Genomic DNA, 27,532 nt, shown 5'->3' on the forward strand with positions numbered 1-27,532 from the left:
TTAATTTCCCAAAAATGCATCCCCAGGGCTTTGCAAACTGTACTGTTATTTGCCATTGGGAACTTTCATGGGAATGGTATGTCTTTTTTTTTCCTAGGATCTTTACATGAATAATTTTGTTGCTTTTATTTTTCTGGATAATGATTGCAAATGTCTTTGTGTGCCCCACTGTCCAATCTCTGTCTGTTAGCTTAAACATTAAAAATTTGCCGTAAACAAACATGACTGGGTAACACCTGCTTCATGTCATAGTCTCATTTCTTTTTGGAAGGACTGCATCCAGGCTTTGGTAAAATTACAAGCACTCCAGATGTGTATTCTGCTGTCAGCTGGCCTAGTGAAATCATTGTTTATTGATAGGTTCCCAAGAGTCAGATAGTTCTCAGTCTGCCAAGAAAGACATGCTGGCTGCACTGAAATCCAGGCAAGAAGCTTTGGAAGAGACACTGCGCCAACGCTTGGAAGAACTAAAGAAACTGTGTCTCCGAGAAGCGGTAAGCAATGGACATTTTATAACCCCTAACACTTTATTGCTTGCATTGTTATAGCGTGCTCCGTGTTTGGAGGTGGTGTGGAGTCAGGAGAAGAAATTCCTTCCATAGTCACCTCTTGCAACGCCCATTGTATAAAGACCTCAGGAAGGTCCAGCTCCAGATTGCAATGTCACAGGACATTTCCCCCTCAGAGAAGGGGACTCCATGTCAGCTTGGTACCCAGTTGGTTTGGGGCTAGGAGCGTGCACAGCATCCCTGTCTGCTGTTTGAAATTGTGTTTATGAAGCATTCAGCCAGGCTTCTTATTGTCTTTGGTGGGAATATGCGCCTACCTAGACGGCATACAAAGGCTGTCCTGTATACAGGTAATCACCTCTCAAATGCTTTTGACTTCATTAGCAAAAAAAACCCCAGGCCGATACACTTTTTTTCTTGGAGCAGGCCTGATCTTACGTCCTGTTCTTCCCCCAGCACATTCTTACATACAGCACATAAGGTCTCATCTGCTCCATGTAGTCTCCCTTCATCCAGTAAGGTCTAGTACTGCTGGAGAGCAATGGCAGTGTGGTGGCAGACCTTGTGAAGAGAAACCATTGTGGCCATCCCAGGACATGCAGGACAGCTCAGGAACTCATCTTATAACCTACTCACTCACCTGCCTGTTCATTCTTGGGGTACACAGGAGGCCAGTTTAGAGATCAGTTTAATGGTTGGGGAAATCACAACCCTGCTGCAGATGTGTGTGGAGGTTAGCAGCAGCGTACACCTGGGTCATTCAGCAATCCTCCTTTGCTTACCAGGCCTGAAAATCTGAATTTAACAACAAATCGTGATGTGTAACGCAACAGGAAGCAGGCTACGGACAGTGGGAGATCTTGCAATTGTTGTGTAATATTTGATGTGTATCTCGCCTTTGACAAAAATAGGGGAAATAGGTCACTGATTCAGCTGTCATTGCACTTTGTTTCAATTCGTCTATAGTTTTAATGCCAACAAGTATAAATTGTGGAAAATACCTCTTAACAAAGAAAGTCAGCAGAAATCTCTGCTGCACCGGTGCTCATCCTTTACTCCACACAAGCAATCCTTTCCCACCTGGGAAGTCCTGGTTGACTTCCTCAAATGACTTGTGCTGATAAAGGTCACAGGACCAGATCTCGTAAGTCCATCGAACACAGAGTTGAGATCATCTGCAGGAAGCAGTCACAAGCTCTTCCAGGGCTGATGGAGAAGGTCTGGAGCGCTCTACTTGCCCTGGAGGAATTTACCAGCCGTAAGCTAACACTGCCTGACTGCCTATGACTAATGCCCTGCAGCAGCACGCATGCAGAGGAAGATGTGCCTGTGCCACAGTTGCAGGAGCTCACAGCCCAGTGCCTTCGCTTTAACTCCAGCCCCGTCTGCAGTGCAGCCTCAGGCACTGCACGAGCAACTGGGATGCAGGCAAAAGCTCCTGCTGTGGCATGGAGCCAGTAGTAGGGAGCAATATCTCCTTAACGTGCTGCCGCAAGGCTGGCCAAGTCCATCTGTCAACACCTTAAGAGCTGGTAGAAAGTGTTCGTGCTTTCTGTAGATGATCCGAGAGAGGCAGTTGATGGACACTTGGAATCTGAGCCCATGTTGCAACCCTACAGCTCATCCATCAGCAACCTCCAGTTGGAAGTATTTCCTCTCAGGCTGCCCTTCGTCCTTTCTGCTTTGGCATGGGAATAGTCAAAACAGAAGGTGAAGGCAAACCAGGAGATAAAAAAGGGTTAAAAGTGGGGACATAATCAAATAAGCATGGCCAGAGCCATTCACAACAGTGGCATCAGGTTACTTCAGGCCATCACTACTCCAGTTACTTATTAATTTAGATTACATTTCAGGACTGTGCCTGTGAATACTTTTCAGCTTATGGAAGCAGCATGGTAGCACACATTAATTTTGTTCTACTCCAATCTTGGGCATTTTACAGATGATATTAACTCTTTCCCCACCACCCTGCTTCATATTAAATTACGGAATAATAAAGAAAATACCCTCGTTTCCCTCGGGAAAGGATACAGGAGTCTGTGTCTGCATGCAGTGCTTAGAGCCACATCACACTAGAAGGAATGCATTGCAGAAGAAAAGCTGAAATAACCCCACGGGGCTGGAGGGACAACACGGAATGGGACTCGTGAGACATTGCAGCAGTGCCTCTCGCAAAGGGGGGCTGTGCACGTCAGCACAGAGCTGTGCTGCAGAACCCATTTTGCTGGGAACTGCTTAAAGGAAAGATTTGAAAAGGCCAGGTCCTTGTTTCCTAGTGACCTGAAAAGAGCAGAAAGAAAAACCCCATTAGGGAGCGGGGGAGAGGCCAGGGCAGGCAGGGGCCCGAGCTGCGCGCTCCCATTAAGGTCAGCTGCTGTTCTTTGGGATTCAGATGATTTAGGTTACTCTGCCAGCTGAATCCTCTCAAGGCTGATGCTAAAGAACACAAAAGCCTTTTGTCCTTCGTGGGGAGACTTCTGAGTACAAGGAGTTGGGCTGTGCTCATAGTGCCTTTTTCTGTAGGCATTTGAATGCCTTCAATTCAGATATGTGTGGCTGTATTGTGTAGTCCAGAGGAAAAAACCCACAGCATTAACATCAGTAGTGGCGCTCGCTGTTTCCTGTGTTCCAGATATTCCTCCGTTCTGTGGGGTTTGCTTCGGATTTTGACTAAGTCTTTGCAAATAGCCCCATTATTCTGACAAAGCCTCGTCTAATATTGCTCCGAAGCTGTTCATGACATCACTGGGGTTTGGAAGGGGTTCTGATACATGAACTGTTATCAGACAGGTAACGAGGTACCAGGCACGGCTTTTAGTGACCATTTTCACTGCATTCCTCTCAGACACATCATGAATCAGGTGGGAATGTTTTTCTGTGCGGGTCATAACCTGCACGGCTGTTGCCAGTGGGGCTTTCTGACTCAGCAGACCTGCATCCTGCAGGAAGGCTCTCGGATCTGCTCACCCCCCCTCTCAGAAGTAGCACAGCAGATAAAACCTCTTCTTTCCCGCTCACCCCGCAGCAGCGATGAAAGCATGCGTGCTGCAGTCTGTTCAGCCTCAGGCCCCAACGCCCTAGGGATGGGCACCACCTACAGACCTACCCTGGGCAGGCCACAAAAATCCGTATTCATGCACAAGGCTAAAGAAAAGCTCCCCACCCTCGGTGTTAGATCCTGGGACGGGTTTGCAGGGCTGGGTGCTCTCCTGTGTTTATCAGCCGGCTGAACTGGATATGGTGTTAATGAAACACTGTCGTTTTACGGTCGCAGTTCAAGAGCGGTGTTGTGCTTTGCGCTGCTGTAGGATTTCCCGGATCACTAACAGCATTTTCTGCTTACAGGAGCTCACAGGAAAGCTGCCACGTGAATACCCCCTAGACCCTGGGGAGGAGCCGCCTATTGTAAGGAGAAGAATAGGAACTGCCTTTAAACTGGATGAGCAGAAAATCCTGCCCAAGGGAGAGGTGAGGCTCTGCCTTCCAGCGCTGTGTCCCCACCTCAGGTCTCTAAGACATCCAGCGTGCATCACACAGGAACCATCAGTCCTACAGTCATTTTTACTTTAAATGACTGTAGTTGGTCACAAAGTCTTTTTTTTAACATCCATCAGAACGGGGAAGCAGCGAGAGAGTTGGCGCCCTTAGTTCAGACTCAGAGGAAAGGTTAAACCCTCAGGGTTCAGCCCTGGCTTTGCTAGAGGTAACAGAAGGAGCTTGGGTGACCAACTGGACCACGACAGTCCAAGCGCTCTGGTGACCAAGTGCAGTGACTTGTGTGAGTAGGGAGCACATCAGGAGCCCCTTGAGCCACGTGAGCCCTGCTGCTGCCCTGTGGTGTTATTGCAAACAGCCACTTGCTTTCTGCTTCAGTAGCAATCCGAATTGCTACTGAACAAATCCGAACAATCAGGAACAATCCGAATTCTCCCCTAACGGGGAGAAAAGCATCACACTCATCCGTCTTAGCCTTGCAATAGCAAGATGAAAGCATTTTGCTCCCCAGTCCTTAACAAAAGAGCCTTCGTCCCTACCTATGGGGAGCTGGAATTATGTTTTTCTAAGTTTGCCAGGGAGTGTTTGTTCTCTTCCCTTGCTCCCATAATGTGCTGGGTCAGTGCCCTGAACCGTGGCTGTGAAAACAGGCCTGCAGCAGCTGTAAGGCGGGACCGGATTCACAGAAAAGCTATTGTCTGCAGAGACGCATTTGTCTCAAGACACTTGTGTATATTCCAGGCTTGAGTTTCCTTTTTATTTTTGTAAGAGGAGAGACTGAAGCTGGTGTGACTGTGCGGTTTGAGGCTTGGTTCAGCCAGGAATTAACTGTTTGTCGTTTTGTTGGCATTTTCCTTCTGCTGAAAAAATAAACAGCTGGAGCTCTTTAGTTCTCTTCTCAATGGAGCCTGGGAGAGGAATTCCACCGAAGTCAAATATTCATGAACTAGCACATTTAATTAAGCTTTTCAAAGGGAAGCACGGCTTAGCTGAGTTACTCCTAAAACCCCTGCAGTCTGTTGGCTGCTCAGTTATAACCTGATCTCCAGCTTCCCCAGATCTTACTGCTACAAGGCAGCTTTTGGAGCCAGCGGGTGAGCAATCTCCATATTCCGGTGGCAGGGTTAGGTGGGGAGAGCGTGAAGGTAAAGCAGCTCCTCCCTGTTGCAGGCACTCTGCCTTTTGGCACCAGCAATCCAAACACGCTGACTCAGCTTTTCTCTACCTCCCTTTTCATCTGTCGAAGTTTAAGTCTGTGTTGAAAACCATAAATTTCTGTTCTCGAAGAATGATGTTGAGCTGTGTTTATTTGGCTGCCAGTTTGAGAGCATTTAGAGGGGCCAGCAATGATTTTCATGCGCTTTTCAGCAAGTGCAGACACTAGAAACTCAATTTAAAACCAAAGGTGAAATACTCCCTCAGTCACGTAAATCCAAGACTGATATTACCAACTGTGACAAGGACCGGGAGCAAGGCACTTCTATCTGAAGGCAGATGATAGCCCTCATTTTCTGAGGCCTTATTTATAGTGGCCTCAGTGGAAGAAAATAGACAGTTATGGCCAGAAGGAAAATGAGTATGTTTTTTCTAAGATATACTGAATGATTTAGAACTGAATCTGTGAAGGTCTGAAATGGCAGCTCACATCAAACTCTGTACCTTTAGTAAGAGCCTTGTCAGAGCAAGACTCGCAGGGAAGGGTCCTATTGTATTTTTTGGTAATCGCAGCTACGTGGTCTGTAATTCCTGACTCTGGGAAGGACCGTGCCGGAAGGCGGTAAACCAGGTTCCAGGCCTTAAAACTTCATGGCGTCAAATTCACTTTTAATAAGTTTGGCGCTGATAGAGCTTATAAACTCTTCAAAGCAAAAAGTGATCTGTTAAAAAGATGGGAGGGGTGGGTTCAGTGTTCAGTAAAGTGAGGGAAATTATAATTATAGATTTAAGGCAATGCTGCTTCACCACTGACAGCAAAGGGATTTTTTTAAGCCGGAAGCCCAGAATAAAAACTTCAGTCTGATTAATTCCCACAGCATCAGCTCTTGCAGCATGCACTGCTGCTAAACGAAGAGAAAGAATTTGAATTTGCATAACGGGGATCTCCGTGAATACGTGGCTGTCAGTGCTTGTGATGTGAACTACCACCATTCACTAGAAGTAAAAAAGCTTGGCATTTTTTTCCCTAATTTGCAGTGTACTGTGTTCCCCTTTCTAGCAGATAAACACCAAAAACTCCATCAAGCTGAGGAAGGTAGCCAGATCCATTGCAGATTAGCAAGTACCTTTGAAGCTCACAGCCTGGGCTCCTGGTTCAGACCAGGAAGCTCTATATCAGCTTCTGCGTTGGCATAAATTGGCATAAATCTCTTGACTTTGGAGGATAACTAAAAATCAGTAGGTAGCTTCCAGGGTACACCTGGTTGCAGTTAAAAACTCTGCTGAGACTCTGCAAGGGCTAGTGTTGGAGACACTAGTCCTTTCTGGTGCACAGAAAGCTTGCTGTTATACACCGCTCACTCTGAAATCACCCGCCTGGCTTGTAACTCGAGGAGGCAATTTTCTGGTGCAATCAGTTGCAGCAGCCCATAATTACTTCATCTCATACTCTCCCCTGGATTTTGACAGCTACACACCAGGGAGGAATTAAGCCATCTTTGGCGTTTTTACCCCAAAGCGTTTGGTGGGTGCCGTGCCAAGCAAACCTGTCAAGAAGGTTAAAGCTATAGCTTTGCATCAATGCGTAGCACTGATATCAAATGGGGCTCAAATATGGAGATAGGAAACAAGGAGAAGGAGCGGGTGGGAGGCAGGTGTTACCCATAGATGGGTGGAAAAGGATGAACATGTCAGCAGTGGGGCACCGTTGAACTAGGCCATGTTGAACTGCATAAAAAGCCAAACAGCACAGGGGGGTTAGGACTGGAGCACACATGTCCTCCTCGTGTAGGTCATCCCTACCATCGCCACCAGCACCCAGGCACTCGTGTGAGCAGATGAAGGTGAGATGGATGTGCTCAGGGAGGCCCTGATATGAGGGGGGCAGCATGATCGTGGATGCTTTGCTGATAGAGAGCCTTGGTTGGAGGCCACTGGCCAGGTTCTGTGGGAGCTGCCCCATAGCTGGGCCGGGAGAGTTTGGTGGTAGCCAGAATCCATTTGCCTTTTCCCAGGAGGCAGAGCTGGAGCGCCTGGAGAGGGAGTTTGCCATTCAGTCCCAGATCACAGAGGCTGCCCGGCGCCTTGCGAGCGACCCAAATGTCAGCAAAAAGCTGAAGAAACAGCGGAAGACATCCTACCTGAACGCACTGAAGAAACTGCAGGAGATCGAAAACGCCATCAATGAGTATCGCATCAAATCTGGAAAGAAGCCAACCCAGAGAGCCTCCCTGATCATAGATGGTAAGCGGGGCCCACGGCATTGCTGAAGGGTCTGTGGAGGCCAGGGAGCAAAATTCTTGCCTTGAACTCGTGGCTTGAGGCACAGATTTCCCCTCCCTCCTCCTCCCTCTCCTGTCTGGAAGACTCCACGGGTGCTGGTGGTTGGGCTGTCCTCTCCCATGCTGTCAGATGGGTGTCCGGGCTGCGTGCCGTGCATTAGGGGTGTGCTGGTTCACAGCACAAGCAGCAGTGTCACGCTGTAGATTATAAGCATGTCAGGAAAGCAGACTGTGACTCCTTTGTTCACCTATAAAATCGCTCCGTTACCGTCTCCTCCGGAGTGGTGCTGTACAAATGTAATTAATGTTAGCAGATTGGGGTGAACTCTCTAGCTGAAAGGCATCTGTAAAATCAAAGTGGTAGCAGTGTCATTGCTGTGTTCAAATGCTTTTTTTCCTTTTCTTTTTTTTACAATGTAATTCTCAGAGCGCTTTATGGTTTACTGGGTTGTTGATTGGTTTTTCATGAAATCCATTAACTTTCTGCTATGGTTCTTTCTCCCTTGCTGATTTTACCCTTTCCCTTTGACTTGCAGAGCTTTTCTCTGTGCCTTTGTAGCAGGAACTGAGATTAGAGCTGCTGTATTTGTGACCTGGGTACCAAGTCGCACCGCAGTCAGGGATAACAGCCAGCCATGAGGACATGGGACGGGGGAGGCAGCTCAGATGTGTGCACACTAAGGACATAAGAGCTTCTCCTGCTGCTACAGAGGATGCTCAGAAAGCATTTCCCTGAATTGCACAGAACTGGTACCATGTGTGGGCCTTTAGTTAGCAGCAGGATGATCATTTTAAGAAGGCAAGAGATCAAACCCAAAGTCCTTAAGGCTCGAGATATAAATCTCGCTAATGGCACCGTGCCATTTTGCATCCTCTAGGGATCTCAGCTCTCTGTTGTGACTCAGTCTTAATCCCCATTAATTGAAAAGAGTTAGCAGATCCTAGAAAGGCAGCCTGCTAGTGAGAGACCCGGCCCGCAGCTCTGCCCTCCGAGACCGAGAGTGGGCTGAGTCAGTTGTTTGTAGGAATCTTGTCTCTCAGCTATGTGAGGAGGAAGACGTGGGTGACTGCTTAAGACTAAGACTCAGTGGACAAAGGTCACGGTGCAGTTCAGCACTCAGTCACTGCGATTCTCAGACCATCTGACCATCTTTTTATTTTCTTCCCCTCAGAAGGAAACATTGCCAGTGAAGACAGCTCCCTCTCGGATGCCCTTGTTCTCGAGGATGGTATGTTGACTGCTTGTATGTTCTGGAGGGCAGTAAGGAAACAGGGAGGGATGTGTGAACTCCTGATTGACACTCAAAATGCAGGAACTGCTCTGTGTAATAATCCACTCAAACACCTCTGTACCAAAAAAACCTTGGTTTCCCTTGACTCCACCTTCTAGTCAGACACCAAACCTGGAGCAGTGAGCATTGCCATGGTTACTGCTCTGAATTCTTTCAAAAGACAGTCCCAAAATGCCTCCTCATTTTCTCTTAAGGTTTCAATTGTTTAATGCATCACACACTCTTGCTGGCTGTTCCCTCCCAAAATGGGAATGTCAGCTGGCGCATTTCTGAAAGTTGGGTCTTCAGGTTGCTCCTGAACGCAACCAGGGGAAGCAGGGTAAGGAAGCAGGCTCTGGAGGTGTGATGGTGTCCCCCAGGATTATGCGGCCATTGGAAGTATCACACAGCCATCACCTCTCTCCCATCTTCTCTTCACAGAGGATTCTCAGGTCACCAGCACAATATCCCCTCTCCAGTCCCCACACAAAGGACTCCCTCCCCGGCCACCCTTGCACAACAGGCCTCCTCCTCCGCAGTCGCTGGAAGGTCTCCGCCAAATGCATTACCACCGCAATGACTATGACAAGTCCCCCATCAAACCCAAGATGTGGAGCGAGTCCTCCTTGGATGAACCCTATGAGAAGGTCAAGAAACGCTCCTCACACAGTCATTCCAGGTAAGCCAGCTATCTCGAAGCTCCATCACAGCGGTATCCTCCGCTTTCTGGAGGGACAGGTGTGAGCCCTTTCAAAAGTAACAAAGCCATCCCTTACCAAAAGGAAACTTTTAGGTGTTTTGGCCAATAGGCACGTCATAAAAATAGGCTGCAGCCACGTGCCTGCTGCTTAGTATCTCAATGTTATTTTTGAAAAACGCTTAGAAAGGAAGGATGGTGAATCATCTGGGGGCTTTGACAGGGCTTGGCCTTGACCTCCAGCTACTGCAGAAGCACAAGCTCTGGGACGCAGCTCAGAGCAGCAGCTGACCCAACTCCCACTCACCCCTGCAAGATCACAGGCACATGCCTGAGATCTGGAAAGAGGCGTGGGAGCCCCTTCCCCAAATTCCTGCCCAGGAACTGAAGCAGGATGTTTGTTCTGCAGCAGTCACAAGCGGTTCCCCAGCACCGGGAGCTGTGCTGAGGCAGGAGGGAGCAGCTCGCTGCAGAACAGCCCCATCCGGAGCCTTCCCCACTGGAACTCCCAGTCCAGCATGCCGTCGACACCGGATCTACGGGTACGCAGTCCGCACTACGTCCACTCCACGCGGTAAGTCTTCCCAGCTCCGGCCTCACCTTGCTTACCCTGTAATAAATATTCTCTGCGTTAGCTTTGCCCCAGGATATGAATTAATTCCCAGTTTGGGAAAGGACACAAACCAGTGCTATTCAAATTAGAGGCTCGTGTACTGTTACCAGTAGGAAGTCTATCCTGAACTGAGATCCTGAAATCACTTCAGATAAACGTGATCCTGCCCCTTATCTCTCCCTCAAAGTAATCAAGTTTTTCTTCTGCTGGGACCTTTCATCTCGGGGACTGTTTATAGGCACTACAAACCCCACGCCACTTTTAAAAGGGATGTGGTGCCACTGCTAAATTCTGCAGTAAATTCCTCCATGGATCCAGCTGGAGAGAAGGTGTTGTTTCTTGTCTGGTACAAAATGTTGGGTAGTGTTAAGTCTCTCTCACAGATAAAATGTTTGCACGTGTGTGATCTTAAGTGTAGAGAAAGCCTCCATAAAGCAATCCATCCAAGGATCCAGGTGGCAGTGGAATAAGCCCAGGGTTGACAGAGGAAAGAGCTGAAGTGCGTAAGGGAGAGGATTTGATGTGTGCGGCCCAATTTGACTCCAATTTTCAGCAGGATTTCTACAAACTGTTCAGCTTCGTTGCTGTTCTGCTCTCGTGGCAAACTCCGTGGACACGGCGGGAAGCAGAGCTGAGCCAAAGCTGTGTGCTGTTAGGTATCCTGCGCTAAGGGCTAATGGTAACATCATTTAGCTTGGCATAAATCAAGAGTCATGCCAACACATCCAACTCAGGCAGAGACGATAAAAGGTATTAAGGCCCTGGGTTGTTTGTTACAAGTTTTTGGCTGGCAGTACCTTTCAAGAGTACAAAATTTGTTAACACTGGAGCGAAGCTGTGTGAGAAATGAGCCTGGCACAGGGCTTGAGAAGTGGCCTTGACCATGTAGGGGCCATTTGGGTGTTTGAAACAACCATTGCTCAGTCTGTAGCTCATTCATGAGCTGCACGCCCTGGCCTTAGCCATTCCTCATGCGGGTGGGTGACTCATGGCAGGGTGTTCTGGCTCCTTGAACAGATGGCTGAAGCTCTCCAAACAGCCAGGGTGAATAGAGACCACCCAGACTTGGCTGTGAATCGAGCCTTGTAAACTAGCAATTCGGGGTGGTTGCCTGAAGCACTGTCACCTACTGACAGTCTTACACGTGCTACCCACGGCTAGGCCCTGGTAAAACCTAGCTGCTTCACAGAGGTGACTTTTTCAAAGGCCAATGGACAAATCGGTGCATTCTGGGCTACGTATGGGCAGTCCATCTGTCCATCTCTCTTACAGCGGATGGATTGTACCTGTGCAGAGCATTCACAGGCCACTTCCAAGGGGATCCCACCACCTCTGAGCTTCAGGTCTTGGGATTTGCAGAGCTGGAGCGAGGTGAACATGGTAGCACAGGGATGGTGCTGATCCAAACAGCTCTGCCGTGGGGCCACACAAGCAAAGCCGGGGCTTGAGGTCCCCAGGTTTTGCCCTTCAGACTGGGTCTTTCCCGGGGTGGCAAGCCACAGAGGAATCAGGCTGGGCAAGGGTTTATGTCCCACGTGGTGCTGCAGACTGAATGCTACCCCCAAGGAGAGTGGAGAGGAAGAGGAATAGGACCTAATCACCCCAAACCCTGCAGCAGGGAAGCAGGTTGCTTTGCAGGCAGAAGCTCCATGCAGTGCTGGAGGAGTCCAGGTTTTCAGTGCCCTTATAGCCACTTGCTTGTGAAGCTGGCCTTGTATGCAAAAGGGGATGGCGAGTGCTTCGTCCTGTAGACTTACGAGTTTGGATTTTTTTTCCCTGGTACCTGCAGGTCGGTAGACATCAGCCCAACCAGACTGCACAGCTTAGCTCAGCACTTTAGACACCGGAGCTCCAGTTTGGAGTCGCAAGGCAAGCTCCTCGGCTCAGAAAATGAGACAGGGAGCCCCGATTTCTACACCCCAAGGACTCGTAGCAGTAACGGCTCTGACCCCATGGACGACTGCTCTTCCTGCACCAGCCATTCCAGCTCTGAGCACTACTACCCTGCTCAGATGAACCCCAACTACTCCACCCTGGCAGAGGACTCCCCGTCGAAAGCCAGAGAGCGGCAGAGGCAAAGGCACAAATCGGCGGGCAACCTGGTCTCTTCCAATTCAGGGAGCATGCCCAACCTGGCTGCGAGGAACGGGACGGGACATCACCGCGTCTACCTGCATAGCCAGAGCCAACCCTCCTCCCAGTACAGGATCAAAGAGTATCCCCTGTACATCGAGGGCAGCTCCACACCCGTGGTGGTGCGGAGCCTGGAGAATGACCAGGAGGGACACTACAGCGTGAAAGCACAATTCAAAACCTCCAACTCCTACACAGCGGGGGGGATGTTTAAGGAGAACTGGCATGGGGATGAAGTGGACTCCGTCAGGCTCACCCCCTCCCGCTCCCAAATCATAAGGACTCCATCTCTGGGCAGGGAGGGCCATGAGAAAGGCTCGGGTAGGACTGCCGTGTCGGACGAGCTGCGGCTCTGGTACCAGCGGTCCACGGCCTCCCACAAGGAGCACAGCCGCCTCTCGCACACGAGCTCCACTTCCTCGGACAGCAGCTCCCAGTACAGCACATCTTCGCAAAGCACCTTTGTGGCGCACAGCCGGGTCACGAGAATGCCTCAGATGTGTAAAGCAACATCAGGTGAGAGCCAGGCCCCGGGCAAAGGGGCGGGAGGGATAGGGGCTTTATGCAGCCCGGATTCATGCCAGGCGTTAACCTCCGTCTGAAAAGCAATGCCAGACCGTAGCACGTTATCTGGCCTTCACATGCTCCTCACCAAGCCTGTAGGCATAACACGGGGTGCCAAGCCTCCTCCAAGGCACTCATTGAGTGAGAATTTTCCATGGAAATCATCACTTTGCAATGATGGGCTCAAAAGACAGGGAGGGACCGAAGCCCTGTTGTTGCCAGGTCTTTCCTCAGGGTTCAGTGGGGTTTGGGTGATGGCAGGAGGGACTGAATGTGAAGAAGCTGCTTCACAGTGCGAGGGGGTCACTCTCAGTAGTCACAGCAAGGGGAGGCTCGAAGCAAGCAGGGGCTCAGCACAGACTAGGAGAATGCATGTCCTCGGTGAAACACCAAAAGCATGAGAAAGGTTAAGTGGGGAGCATCCCAGCCCCTCCACCCCCCTGTGAAAATGTTTGAGTGATGACATCTTTGTGTACTGCCGAGACTTGGGTTTCCCATGCAGCGCCAGTAGCTGTGCTGATAATATCCTGAAATTCAGAGCGCTTAAGTTTGTGCGGTGTTATGCCTCTGTGTCATGTACAGAGCTTTGCACTCTTCTGTGCTGTTAATATTAAATGGTAAGAAAACAGTCAAATTCGTTAAACTGAGGAGGCCGCTCTGTGTTATGGAACAGTCCAAGGTTAAATATTTACTGGCCATCAGTCACCGCTGGCCCAGCCAGTTTGGATAGATCAAGGACTTGCTAAAAACCTGAATCCAGCCCTGTGTGGATGGGATTGCTGGTTAATCAGAGCTCGCACTGTGCCCATCCTCACCCTTCCACATGCCTCAGCCTTGGCCTGGGTAACACCATTACTCCGGCCTCACTTGCTGCAGGCCCCCACAACCTCCCTGAGCAGACCAGTGCATCGTCCACCCGTGCTGGCTGTTGGTCTTCTGGCATCCCAGCATCGTGCCTGGTCCACAGTGGCCACCACGCTGACACCAGTGGGGCTTTGTACTCGCTGTCGACTCCAGCGTGGAGTCGGAGAGGCGATTTAACACCGGGCTCCTCATGGGCCGCTGACATCTGCCTGAGAAGAGGCTGATTTATGAGTGATGCCAGCGCTCATAGGAGGCCCAGATGTGGACCAAGACACAATCAAGTAAGTGGACCAAGACACAATCAGGTAACTGCTGGAACTGCTCTGTGTCTCCATATGAAAAATTTGGTTTTCCTCCTTTGATTAATTGGCATTTCAAGCAACACAAAATGCTTGAACACTGGAAAGTTTTGCCTTGCTTAGCTTTGGAAACCATACCAGTTCACTTAGGTAATCTAGAAAGGAAAATGGTGGGGATGGGGGGAGACCACGTAAAAACTGCTGTCAATCAGTCCATTTCCCCACCCAGCTGGGTCTTTAAATGCGATATCTGGGCAGCGCAGTGGTAAGTGTGTTCAGCAATCACAGCTTGTCTTGACCAGTTGGCGGACTAGATTGGTTTTACGTTCAGAATCAGCTCCCAATTACGGTTGTGGGAGGATACTGACCTCAGGGGCTATCGGCTCCAAGGAGCAGATTAAAATTTGTTTTTCTCTTCAGGTGTCCTTTGGCAGCAGCTAAAGAGTTTAACAGCACAGAAGGGGATGCCAGGTAGAAACATCCATCATTTTAGCTGATGAGTCCTAGCCGATAGGTCTATTGGACTTCATGCTGTCCTTCGAAGAGGATCATACTTCTAGGCATGTGTTAAATTTGGAGGAGGAAAGATCAGTCAGCTGGATTTCTTAGGTAAACCCTCATTGGGGAAACTCCCCCAGGAACCACTGCCAATGGTACATTTTTAGTTCAGCTTCCTTCTGTCTTCATTCAAGTAAGATAAGCCGCCTTCTGGTTCCATCGTAGTAGGGTCAGCAAAGCCCAACTTCAGTTTATTACAGATGCACAGTGAAAAATAGTTTTAGGTTTTGAATCTTCAGTGTTTTCTTCCTCCTTTGCACCTGAAGCAGTGTACTTGGCCAGACTCTTGCCACTGCCAGCCCTGGCTCCTAGGGACACAGAGCATCTCCTACCACCCCTGGAAGCAGGAGGCTGAGCCTGATGACCTGGGCTTCTCCAGTTCAGGTCCTGTGGAGATGCGCAGCCAGGCCCTACCAGCCCAGGCAGCAGCAAAACCGATGGGCTTTCATGATGGGAGAGGTGCGGTGTCTCCCAGGCAGGCTCAGGAGAGTCCAGGTTGTTCTATTCAGCTGGAGGCTGGGCTGAAACAAAGCATTCCTGCAGAGCTGAGAATGGATCCGGCCCGTGATGCAGCAGCGTCAGCAGCAGGCTGGCTGCTCCCATGCCGCGGTCGGGCGCAGCCATCCAGGAACAGGATGAGGTCTGACTCCCAGGCTGTGTTTACTCACAGCAGGACACGTTTCTGCTGGTCTCACCAGCTGATGCTTCTGAACCACCCTGACCTTTGCGCCCTCAGCTCACCATTTATTTTTCTCTCCACCCTCCGGTTGTTTTTCAGCTGCCTTACCTCACAGCCAGAGGAGTTCAACACCGTCGAGTGAACTAGCAGCCACGCCGCCAGGCAGTCCCCACCACATTCTCGCATGGCAGACTGGGTGAGTGTCCGTGGGCTCGGGTTAGAGAATTCACCTCGGTCTCCGCTGGGGAGAAAAACCTCCCTGCACACAAGCAAAGGGAGAGCGCAGGTATGGGGCACATTTTCCAGGTGCTCCATGGCCCGCACCCAGGCAGAGCATTTCCAGCCTCCCACCCTTGCTCTCGGAGCGGTGGAGCTCTGGTTTAGGCTGACCAAGACATGGCAGTGCCATCTGCACCCAGCAGCACTGCTCCGAGCGGTGCTGCATCCTCAGGGGAAGAAGCCTTGCAGGTTCTTCCTGCTCAGTCTCCTTCCTCCAATTTTTCAGATGTCGAAATAGCTGATCTTTTTTTTTTTTTTTTTAAGCAACCATCATGCTGTCTGTCCAGACCAAGGAGATCTTTGTTGTAAAGGCAAGGTTAGGTGTCTGCCATATTTGTGTGTGCAGCAACCGCATTTTTCTGCTAGGTTTTCCCTAGCAATATGTCTCTTAATGACTATTAAGTGCATCTTTTTTCAGCCACCACTAACTAAATGTGCTTCACCAAAGCGTGAGTGAGTCATTACATGCAGGTAGCCATTACTCATGTAAATATAGTAATTGGGTTCTTTGGCACCTCTTTGTGCGGCAGGGAGTTCAAGGAGTAAACAAAAAGCCATTCGCAAGCTCCCATGAGCATTCTCCAGCAACCTCATGTAATTCTGTCCTGCCACATGAAATAAAGATCATTTCCAGATCCCATCTAACTCAGCACGTTGCACATTTTTGGATCTAAATGGAGTTTGGTGAGATCGGCTAGAAAGTGTCAGACTGCGGTCCTCAAAATACTGTAGGGCCTAGAGTAGGAAAACAGGTATGATCCCCCCGAGTTGTGAATTGGGACCGGTAACTTTGCAGACATTTCACTGTGCAGCCACTGGAAAATCTCATGCTCTTTAATTTCTTCTGGTCACCTCTGACCAAGTTTGACCTCTGGTTTTACTCCAGCACTGCCCGTGACTGCACGTTAAAATGGAGATGGGGAGAACCATAACCACAACCCCCTTAGGCCTACCTTGGATTTTAAATTCACAGATTTGACATCCAGCCTGAGGTGGTCTTTGCATGCGCTTCCAGCTTTAGAACAGGAGAATTTTCCTGGTCCCATTTTACAAGAAGTCAAGGGATCGTGAGATAGACGGAGTGGTAGCTCTTTACTGTATACTGAAATTGCCGGTATTAAGGGTTTGAGTCTAGACTCAAATCTTAGTCTCAGTCTCCATCCCAATCCTAATTCCTCTAAATATCTCTGTGATGACCAGAAGTAAAACTGGTGAGCTGCCAGCTGAGAAATCCATTTGGAAAATCCCAACTTTTTTTGTTTTTCTATTCAAGAAAACTCCTGTGCCCTGTCCCTCGTAGCAAAAATGCGTCAAGCCAAATTCTCAGCTGGGGAAAGTCAAGTTATCCAGATTTATAGCTTAGGCCCTGCACCAACAACCAGTGCAAAGAGAATTGGAGACAAATCAGCACTTATTTCATGCCCGAGCGTAAGACCCAAGGCGTATGTGTAAATACAGTTGGAGCAGATAAATTACAGTAGGAGCAGATAAATTTTGCCATTAGATGCACGGCACAAACTCCCCCACCGCAGGAGCAGGCTCTGCCCTCCCAGCACGACTGAAAAGATGGATGGTTCTCCCCAACGTGTTTTTGTGTCACTAACTTTTTTCTAAAGACGATTCATCAACTTGTTTCCCCACTGGATTAATAAGCTCGTAACAATGTCTGTGTCACTTCTTTTCTTTAACATTTCCTCTCTCCTCTTTCCTCCTTTTTTTGCTCTCCTTTGTTCAGAGAAGCAACAGACAACTCACCCACTATGGATGAGTCTCAGTCTCCAACCCACCAAAGTACTGATGAATAGAGGTATAGTAAGGGAACGTTTTGTTCTTTCATCCTTCCGCCTTACAGTCCATGAACACAGTGCGAATAACTGGCATCCCGCTGTCCCACAGGAGCAGCCCTTTTAATTGGGGGCCTGTTTATTTGGCAACAAGGCTTCCTTCAGCTCTTGGAAGAACAACTTGAAAGCATCTCGAAGCCCTCTCTGTGCCTTTTCAGCAAGTTTGCAGCTGTGGCGCATTCCCCTGTGAAAGAGGACTTGGGGCCAGCCCGCCCCGCGTTCGTGCGGAGGTTGAACGGGCACAGAGAGCAGGCAGCAGGGACAAATTTGTGGCTTGGGGACATTTCAAAGCAGCGTGGGCAAAAGTCCTGCGGGGAGGGTCTGGGGAGATGAGCTCGGGTAAAACGGGGGCCTCGGGGGAGCTGGGCCGAGCTCCCGGCAGCGCTCCAGCCGTGGCACCCAGCACCCCTTCCTCCACCTTCCCTCGGCAGGGCAGAGCTGTGGAGCAGAGGCTGTTCAGCAGCAGCAGCAGCGAGGCGTCGTGGAGCGAGGAGCAATCCTGGCCCCGTTCCTGTGGGAAGACAAGAGGGGGAAGGGTGGCGGGAACAAAAAAACCCTCAGAGTATTTCTATTTTAATTAAACTGCCGTGGTGTCTGACGCTCTCATTTGAATCTACAACCATTCGCGGCTGGCATCTGTCAAGTATTTCAAGGCCAGCTTTATAGAGATAACCCATAAACCTCCGGACTCCAGCAGAGAGCTGGGAAACAAAAGGCTCTTTAACATGCAGACGGTGATGCCCTTGCTCAGGTTCCTCCCAGACAGCGGTCCCAGGGAAACCAGGTGGAAAACAGGGCAGGGGAAGCAGGAACTGCCAGGCTGCATGAAGGCGTGAGCTCAGTCCTGCGAGGCGGGGAGGGAGCCGAGGAAGGAGCGAGAACTCACAGTTAAAACAGACAGAAAATGCACCTCCCACTTTTGGCCTCCAAACAATCTCTAGTCTGGAAGTTGGTTAAAAATCGGTGTGAAGGAGAGACATCAATTCTGAATATTACTATGCAGATACAGCAGTCACTTTTCAAAATATCAACAAGATTTTGATCTCGGGGTTTTCCTCTGGGAAGGAGCTCGGCAGACTGAGCCAGGAGCTGACCCTCATCGGAGCTTTAAGATAAATAGCAAAGAAAATTCCCATAAACATTCTCATCTGCTCTGTGCAAGCAAACAAAAAGCCGTGCAGCAAAAAAAAGCAGTAGCTCGTCACGAGCAGTGCCACAAGATGGGGACTAGGCTACCTGTGACAAAACACAGTCCTAGCCACATCGGACCTGGCACCCTCTCACTAGTCACCTCCTAGCTCGTCCCTGGAAAGCCGTGTAACTCTGGGATTGCCAGGTGATGCACGAGCCTCTGCCCGGAGCAGCAGTGCGACAGGAAAGCACCACCACCCTCCTCCTTCCGCGTTCCCAGTAGGTACTACAGTCTGTGGCCAGGAGGGCTCTGCGGACGTGCTCCCTGGAGAGCATCCTACTAAAGAAACCTCTTTACTCCAACTTATTACCGGGCAGGAAAGCAAGACAGAGCCCTTTAGGCCAGGCAGAGCGCTGCTGCTGTGCCCCGGGAGGGAAGAGGCCGCAGAGAAAGCAGAGGCAGGTGTGGCACCACGTGTGCTGGGACGGACACGGCCAGTGGGGTCGGCCACAAGCTCTCACTCTCCAGCAGCGCTTCGCTCTCTTACAGTGCATCCCGCCGGCAGCAGGCTGAAAGCACAGCACTTCTGCCTGTTGCCATTCCGGCGTCGTCCAAAACTCAGGGCACCCTGCCCGTGGAGAGGCTGCTGGAGCTCAGATTTCTCCTGCCTCCTTGCACCAGGCAGGTTGCTGGGGTGAATGGGACTGCCGGGCAAGAGCAAACTGGGTCAAAGTGGAGCCTTGCATGCTGAGCCCACCCCAAACGCCAGCGCTGGGGGTACCTCCAGTGGGGGTCTGTGAATATCCTGCCTTCCTTCCCACCCGTAAGATGATGTTTTATGTTGAACTTCCCAGGAGATCTCGTCGTCCTAACGAATTTTCCTTTCTCCTGCAGGAGCTACAACGATAGCTGTTTCCTGGATTCTCCCCTCTATCCAGAATTAGCAGATGTCCAGTGGTATGGGCAGGAAAAAGCCAAGCCTGGGACTCTAGTGTGAACCCCTGACCTCAAGTTAATCACATCAATGCCATTCTGAGATCACCTCACTGCCTCTCATTTGCCTTACCCAGATGCACTGTCACCCAGCACCAGCTTCAGCTCTAAGCACTTTTCTCACGATGCAATTCAAGGCGACATTTACAGAACTGGCCCCGAGACATCCACCGCCACAGCGACGGAGCGCAGCGCATCCCATTGCCAGGCTGGTGCGTGTCCCTCCCGCGGCCTGCAGGGCAGGGGGTGCAGGTGAGCAGCCATCGTCATAGTCAGTCGGCGATTCCAAAAGTGATTTTCCTTCGAAACGATGGAAGCCTTTCAAGGCTTACATCAAATCTTTACTGTTCTGTGGCACGTAACAGCAGTAAGCTTTCCATGACCGGCAATCTGAAGCCAACAGAGCATTAGTTTAAAAGGGGGGAGGGAGGGGTAAAATAGGACAGAGGCCAAGAAATGGGTATCGTAGTCCTGAAAGTGCGTCTGTTACGAAAGAGTAAAATCCCGTCACTTCAAAGATGCGTCAGAGTCTCGCAATCAGATCTGCACTGCCAAAGATCGCCACACCAACGTCAGCAGGATGAGTTTGCTCAGCAAGTTCTAGCTCGCATCTCCCTCATGTAACTCAACGGCAGACACGACCATCTCCTCTAAAACAGCATTTCCTTCTTCGCTTTGAGCCCACCTACGTGCAAGTAAAGTAACCCCACGTGCCGAAGACACACCGAAGGTCTGGGCTGGTATCGCAGCATCGCTGTCTGCAAGCTACTATTAAACTGGACAAACAAGGTTTACAAAGGCGTTCTCTACCGCAGAGGCAGGTACTCACCCCATCGCTCTGGCTGGCGCAGGTTGCACACCAGTACATCGAGAGCTTGGGGTCGTGCTGGTTTAGGGGTTTTTTTCATACTCTGATGAAGATCAAAATTGCCAAAAAACCCCACCTTTCTACAAAGAGATACAGCCAATAAATTCTAATCTTATTTCTGCACAAAGCGTTAACGTGAAATCAAAGGGAAAGCACATCGCAATCTAATTGACACGGTAAAGCTGCATTAACGTATCTGTTCCGCTCATCTTCCCTTCGTTAGCACCAGTGTAGCAAAGGGCTCGTCACCCGCCGTGCTGCCGTGTGGGAGAACCGGTCTGTCGGGAAACGGAAAGGCTCCGCCGCCGCCGGGTTGAACAACCAGCAGACTGGGCAAATATTCCCATTGCAAGAAGCGACCACAAGAAAGAGAAGCAACTAAATGAGGTGTTGGACACGAGCGAGAGCTGCCGGCTGATACCGAAAGGAATCGTAGCAGAGCGTCATGGAAGGAGCTGCAAGTTTACACATACTTTTGAGCAATGCTTTATACACGTCAAGCCATGGAACTTTTAAAAAGGCCTCAAAGACACTTTTGTAACAAACAAGTGCACAATCTAGGTGGATGTTGAAGCTGGCACGTCTAGTCTTCACTGCGGTGCTATGCTGTTTTTATTGCCACTAGATGGGGGGAGGTACCCGGCCTTCCCCCATTTGTGCGTGCAAACGATGATTTCCTATGGGAAAGGCATTAAAAGAAACGGCTGGAGGGGGCTACTTTGTGAAAAGCAGAAACTGAAGTTAGCTTTAGTTTAAGGAAAAAAAGAAAAAAAGAAAAAAACAAAACAAACAACAAGAAGTGCGAGTGTGTGTGCGTGTGTGTGTTCCAAGAATAACAACAGCGTCTACCAGACAAAAGTAGGGCGAAACGTTGAAAATTAAACACCGCGACTTGGGGGGGCTGCCACACCTTTTTTCGGTATTAAGGTTGCTGGAAAACTGCATTCCAGGCTTGAAAAGAGAATGGGTTCTTCGTAATTAGGCTTGGGAAGGTGATGGGGTTTCTAAAACTTGATGCAGGTGGCTCACGCGAATACCTTTCTGCAGCACGTAGGATTGGCAACGTCTGCCGGGGTGCGCCGCGCCGCTGGCTCGCAGCGCTGGGAAGGCGGCGGGGGGCGGCCTTGCGGGGGTGAGGACGACGGTGGGGAGCAAAGGCCGGCATTTGTCCAGGGAAACCCGCAGCAGAGCCAGGAAGGAGAAACTCTTTCATGTTCACGCATGAAGCGTAAGTGAATTATCCCTCCGAAAAAGAATAAAAAATAAACAAGCATAGGGTTGGTTTTTTTTAATACTGGCAAAGGGTCCTTTGGGACCCCCGCGAAGAATCGCCGCAGGAGTACGACCCCCTTTGACCGGCATCGAAGCCTCGTAGCCCATCGCCGGAAGAACAGGCAGCGGGGAGATTGCACTCTTCCCCTGCAAAACGTGCAAAATGCTGTTTTCACCATCTCTTTGTGCTTTGGGGTCTTTAACAGGGGAATTATTTCAAGCTCCTAATTGGATTTGGAGCTGGATAAGAGATAGTACCGATTCGTGACATTTACTGATAAGATTCGGTAGCTAAAGTGAAAGGTTTAAATAAGGACCAAATTAAGCATCAGCAAGTCATTTAGCCCACGGATTTTTAGGGGCTCTGAGCAACTGTCTGTTTTCTTTTTAATTTCCCTGGTAAGTGGTTTGGGGTTGGTTTTGGTTGGTTTTTTGGTTTTTTTTTTCTTTCTGTGTACCTTCTTTTAATTAAAAAGAATTCAACAACAGCGGCGCTATGAGGCCTCTGGGCACTACGGGAAGAAACATTAATTCCTCCAAGACCAGATCTGCAGTTTTGCAGCAAAGGTTAAAAGGTGGCAGCCCTGAAATTAGGAAAAAAAAAAAAAAAAAAAAAAAAACCTAAAAAAAAAAAAAAACAAACTAAAAATAAAGGGTTAGCCTGAATTGCAAACAGGCTGGAGTAGAGAAAAAGCTTTCTAGAAAACCGGCTTGAGTTTTGCTTTGAGTTCTGCTTTTCTGTTTTGCAGTCGAGGCACACGTGAGCAGCCAGTCTGGTAGTAAAGACAGATTAAGTAAAACAGGTTTTACTGTTTAGCTCAATTCAATTAAACACAAATGTACATAAAATGTTAATCATATGAGATTAACATATTTAAGTATAACGCGGAGGGGTGTATACATAGCTATTCTATACAAGCACTTGACTACCGACTTAACCCCTCCTTTACTTCCTTTTTTTTTTCTTTTTTTTTTTTTTTTTTAATTTTTCAAGGCTCCATCTGCCGTAAAGCCACAATCGCGTTGTTAAGTCTCCACGTCTGACGCTCCCTCTGTTCAGCTGGGGGCCGGGGCACGGTCGGCGCGCTGGGAGGCAGGGTTTATTTTTAAATGATATTATATGCAGTCGAGTGTTGAAAATGTTGAAACAGTCCCATTTGTTTTCACTCTGTATTAGTTTTAGTTTCAGGCGTAGCCGATCCCCATTCAGGTGCTATCAGATGACCAGTTACTGCTTAGTTAACTAGATGTAAAGTTTTACATATATATTAATGTCAATAGTTTTATTACAAGTTGTGTAAAATGGACTCTCTAGTTTAAAAAAAAGAAAAAAGGAAAAAAAAGGAAAAAAAAAAAAATTAGGTCTCTCCTGAAATTGACTTTAGAGCATGGAAAATGATTTTACTGGATTCTGTTCAACTGTAATCAAGGAAAAAATATGTATGTTGTAGAAAAAGTTGCAGAATTAAAAAAGATCTGCTTTTAATTTATTCTTTTTGTATTAAGAATTTGTATAGTTACCTTTACATTTTGCAAAACGGTGTTGTCAACACTTCCTTATTAAAGCATTTTCAAAATGAAGCCTTGCCGTGGTCTTTCCAGGAGGGCCCAGCGCCGGGGGGTCCTTACCTCTGCCAGAGGCTGGGTCCAGATGTGCGCACAGCTGGCCAGGGTTTCCCTCTTTCGCCGCCGGGGAGCCTGACTGCGGGAAATGTGGGCATTCTCCCCGAAAAGCCCGTCCCTCACAGATCCCTTGGGATTCAGCGCTGGCGCTCGGCAGATCCCTGCTGGCTCCATCGCCTGCTCTCTCGAGCCCCGGCCTCGGGGGCCCAGGAGGTGCCTCGGGCAGCAACAAACCACCACAGCAGGAACAAAGTCCCGAAAACAACATTTACTTCTAACGCGCGTAACTTGAAATAACTAGGATTAATGCCCGCTTACAGGAACTGGATGCCGAGGAGCCAGGAGGGGGCTTGCGGCAGTGCCAAGGTCGGTGGGACAGGCTGGAGCTCACCCCCGGCGCTGCTCGGAACCGCCTGCTCCTTGGGTTAAATTCCTGAAGTTTAAATCCCTGGTTTCATCTCTGCTGCCGGGGCAGCAGCAGCGAGACACCCCCCCAACAGACCCTGCTGTGGCTCGGGAGGGGGCCGCACCGGCAGCCGGCCCCTGCACGGGGTCAGGGATGCCACAACCATCACCGTTTCCCCTCCGCAGGGGTCAGCGCCCGGCACCCCTCCACAATGGCCGGCAGTTTCGAACAGTCACACGCACTCTCCCTGGGGCCCGTCCGCGCTTCCCAGCGCAGCTCCTTCCCGTCCTTCCCATTTGTTCCCACTGTCCAGGCAGCTCCCCTTCCACCCCACCATCTCCTGTGTCATCCACCGTGTCCAGTTCTGCGCCCCCGAGCCCAAGAAGGAGAGGGAACTACTGGAGAGAGTCCCGTGGAGGGCTGCAAAGGTGCTGAAGGGGCTGGAGCCCCTCTCTGATGAGGAGAGGCCGAGAGACCTGGGGCTGTTTAGCCTGGAGAAGAGAAGACTGAGGGGATCTCATCGATGCTTATAAATACCTAAAGGACGGGTGTCAGGAGGATGGGGCCATTTTTTTCAGTGGAGCCCAGTGACAGGACAAGAGGTAACGGGCACAAACTGGAACACAGGAAATTCCATCTCAACATGGGGGGAAAACTTTTTTGAGGGTGGCAGAGCCCTGGCACAGGCTGCCCAGAGAGGTGGTGGAGTCTCCTTCCCTGGAGATATTCAAACCCCACTCAGATGCGTTCCTGTCCAGCCTGCACTAGGTGACCCTGCTCTGGCAGGGGGTTGGACGAGATGATCTCCGAAGGTCCCTTCCAACCCCTGCCAGTCTGTGATTCTGATCCATCCCACACGAACACACCACAGGGAGCCACCCACCACTGGCACCACCCCTGAGCCAGGAGGCCACCCCGACCATCACCCAGCACCGCTGCACGGGAGACAGTCTCCTGTAGTAAATCCCAAAAAGGATGGGACAAAAGGGCAATGATGAGGATTTTCAGGCATCCCCCCAACTCTGGGACTTAGATTTATTGCTGGTGGCTCCAACGCTGCTGCAGGCACCACTTCAAGCTCTACACCGGATCAGGGGCAGCTTTCCTGACAGCCGGCTCCAGATGTGACACCGGCGCTGACCCCCTTGCGCCGGGTCCACTCCAGGGCACCACAGCATTTGCTCAGCCCCAGGTCTGGGAGCTGGGACACACTCTCTGAGGACTGAAGCCACTTACATCTCAGCCAAGTTCATTCTCTGAGCAAGACCAGATCTACAATGGAGATTACACGGCAGGTATCAGGAGAGCAACCCAGTTCCTCCCTCACAATAAACTGATCCCACATACATAGAATGGTTTGGGTTGGAAGGGACCTTAAAGATCACCTAGTGCCACCCCCCTGCCATGGGCAGGGACACCTCCCACTAGACCAGGCTGCTCAAAGCCCCATCCAGCCTGGCCTTGAACACCTCCAGGGATGGGGCAGCCACAGCTTCTCTGGGCAACCTGGGCCAGTGTCTCACCACCCTCACAGTAAAGAATTTCTTCCTAATATCTCATCTAAATCTCCCCTCCTTCAGTTTAAAACCATTCCCCCTCATCCTATCACTCCACTCCCTGATAAAGAGTCCCTCCCCATCTCTCCTGGAGCCCCTTTAGGTACTGGAAGGGGCTCTAAGGTCTCCCCAGAGCCTTCTCTTCTCCAGGCTGAAGAGCCCCAACTCTCTCAGCCTGTCCTCACAGCAGAGGGGCTCCAGCCTTTGAGCATCTTTGTGGCCTCCTCTGGAACCACTCCAGCAGGTCCACATCCTTCTCGTGCTGAGGGCTCCAAAGCTGGCCACATCTACCCTATCGGCCTTTCCAGCAACACAGACAAATAGCAAATAAGGAATTAAAGGCATTTAACTACTGTTGGGCGTGATAATACTGGTATGAAGCAGAGATCACGTACTTTGAGAGCACCACCTCACCCAGCCCCTTCCACCTCTGGGCCAGGGCAGGGGTGGGGGACTGCAACACACCACCAGGAGCACTAAAGTCCCCAAAACACTCCAGACATGGCTATGGCGAAGGCATGACTTCATCCTAAGGCTCCAAGTCTTGGGCTTCAGAGGAGTTATTTCCGCCTAATGCAAGAATTATCAGAAATAAACATCTGGAGAAGCCCAGAGGGAAAAGTCTAAATGCCTAAACTGAAACAGACCCTCCCCACAAAAGCTGTCAGGCGGTGTGACAGCTGCGCCACACCCCCTCGTCCCTAAACTAGACTCGGGTGGGTTTGGGAATTTTTTGGCTAAGAGGCATTATTAACTATTTGATCACGGTCTGGTAGCTGTAATTTGGGGCCATCCAGCTGCAAAAGAGCCTCCAACCGATGATGAAAAGCAGCTGCCGTAACAGTGTCCCCCCCGGCTTGCGATCCCCCCGAGGGCCGGGGCTGGCTCTCATGTGCCGGACAGCTGGAAACTCTTACACAGAAATTCCGTGAGAAAGTACTTCTCAGTTCCTCGGTTCCCCGTGCAGCACCATTCCACAAATTGCAAGGGGATAAAGTTCTTCCGTCATGGGATTCATTCAAGCAAGGCGGCTGTATTTCAGGGACTGTCAGCAAGGAGGCACATTGCTTAAATTACATTCCTTAAAACCTGGTCAGACAAAAACATTCCAACCCCAAATTCACATCCCTCCAGGAGGCGCATCCCCACTCAAACCGGTGCTCAGGGTTCCGTTAAAACTCTCCTCAATAATTAGCTCTAAAGCAGGAGGGGAAAAAAAGAATAATCTAATACTATTATAGATGCCCTGAGGAATCCAGTTCCTCTAAAGCAGACGTTACAACGCTCCTTAAACCATCCCCTGGCTCCTCGCTTGCTGCACTTTCCAGGGAAATTATAGCTCTTCTAAACAAGGGACAATATTGTCCCTCAATTATTTAAAGAGTTCAAAACTGAGGTCAGGATGAAGATTTAGAAACAGCTCAGGAAATCATCTGGGTGGGGAGAGGGATAAAGCTGCGGTGTTATAGATGTTTCCTGTTGTAATAATGCCTCCGAAGAGTATCTGTACAAAGCACTGCAAAAAAAAAAAAAATAACCCCAGACACCACCATTAATGAAACTCTTCCATGCTCTTGACATCTGTCCAGCTTCTCCCCACAAATCCCTGTCTATTCCCCAAAGGCCCCTCCCCACGCGCCCGCTAGGTCTCACCAGCCTCATTTTTATTACTTCTAAAAGTGTTTAAGCTCTTGACATTTTCTCCGGGGTCAGACACTCCAGACTGAAACACTCCTGTGTCCCAAGAGGCACTTCAGAATCCAGAGAGCCTCCAGAAGAACCTGAAGTTCCTCAAGATACTCCTCCAAACCCGCTGCCAGCACAAACCCCCAGCATCACATCTCAGGGTGCCAGGGGACATGGTGGATACCCGTGGGAGGCAGACACCCACGGGAGATGGGTAACTCCTTCACAAGAGGGCACCCGCTCTTGCTCCATGCTTCCAGTCCAGGCGAGAACTCGGACAAACCAATACACCGAATATTGACATGTTTCTCCAGGACGAGTTTCTGCTCACCATGCCAACTGCTGCAGCAGCTCCACGGTTAGAAGACCACAGCCCACGAGTGCCAGATGCAACAGAAGACCTGCTGCCTCCCAGGAGCAGTAACGGGATACCAGATCCAAACACCTGGTGGAATCCAAGCCCGGGCAGGCAGGACCAGGCCCTCTCCTCTCCACTGGCTGCATAGAAAAGGCTTCCCCAGAGGCAGCAGAGCAGGTTCTGCATCAGCTCTATGGGATCAGACAGATGGGATTTTCACTGCAAAGATCAACCATTTCTTTGGAGCTTCTCTGTAGATCCTGGAAAGGTCTCCTTTAAGAGACGGACCTGCTAATACCACTGCAGAGGTACTGCTGTTCTTGTAATTAAAAAAAAAGCACATGATTTCAGCCTAAGACTTTCAACCTGCGCCGCTAACAAAGTCTCAGTATTTCA

The 27,532-nt window shown here is 50.0% G+C and overlaps 1 protein-coding gene across 5 annotated transcripts in view; it reads left to right on the forward strand.

Annotated features, from left to right (window-relative positions):
• FRMD4A (FERM domain containing 4A) overlaps window positions 1-23,088 on the forward strand; it is a 228,483-nt gene extending 205,395 nt beyond the window's left edge. For 4 of the 5 annotated variants that reach the window (XM_054188941.1, XM_054188940.1, XM_054188943.1 and 1 more), the window contains 9 exons: window positions 361-494; window positions 3,855-3,977; window positions 7,175-7,403; window positions 8,614-8,670; window positions 9,154-9,391; window positions 9,819-9,983; window positions 11,812-12,671; window positions 15,219-15,315; window positions 19,269-23,088. In XM_054188941.1, coding sequence (XP_054044916.1) covers window positions 361-494; window positions 3,855-3,977; window positions 7,175-7,403; window positions 8,614-8,670; window positions 9,154-9,391; window positions 9,819-9,983; window positions 11,812-12,671; window positions 15,219-15,315; window positions 19,269-19,371 — 2,006 coding nt within the window. In that variant the 3' untranslated portion in view covers window positions 19,372-23,088. The other variant, XM_054188944.1, reaches the window with a different exon arrangement.
• Window positions 23,089-27,532: the final 4,444 nt, after the last annotated feature.

The sequence above is a fragment of the Rissa tridactyla genome, chromosome 1, assembly GCF_028500815.1.
Source record: "Rissa tridactyla isolate bRisTri1 chromosome 1, bRisTri1.patW.cur.20221130, whole genome shotgun sequence".
Taxonomy (NCBI): Eukaryota; Metazoa; Chordata; class Aves; order Charadriiformes; family Laridae; genus Rissa; species Rissa tridactyla.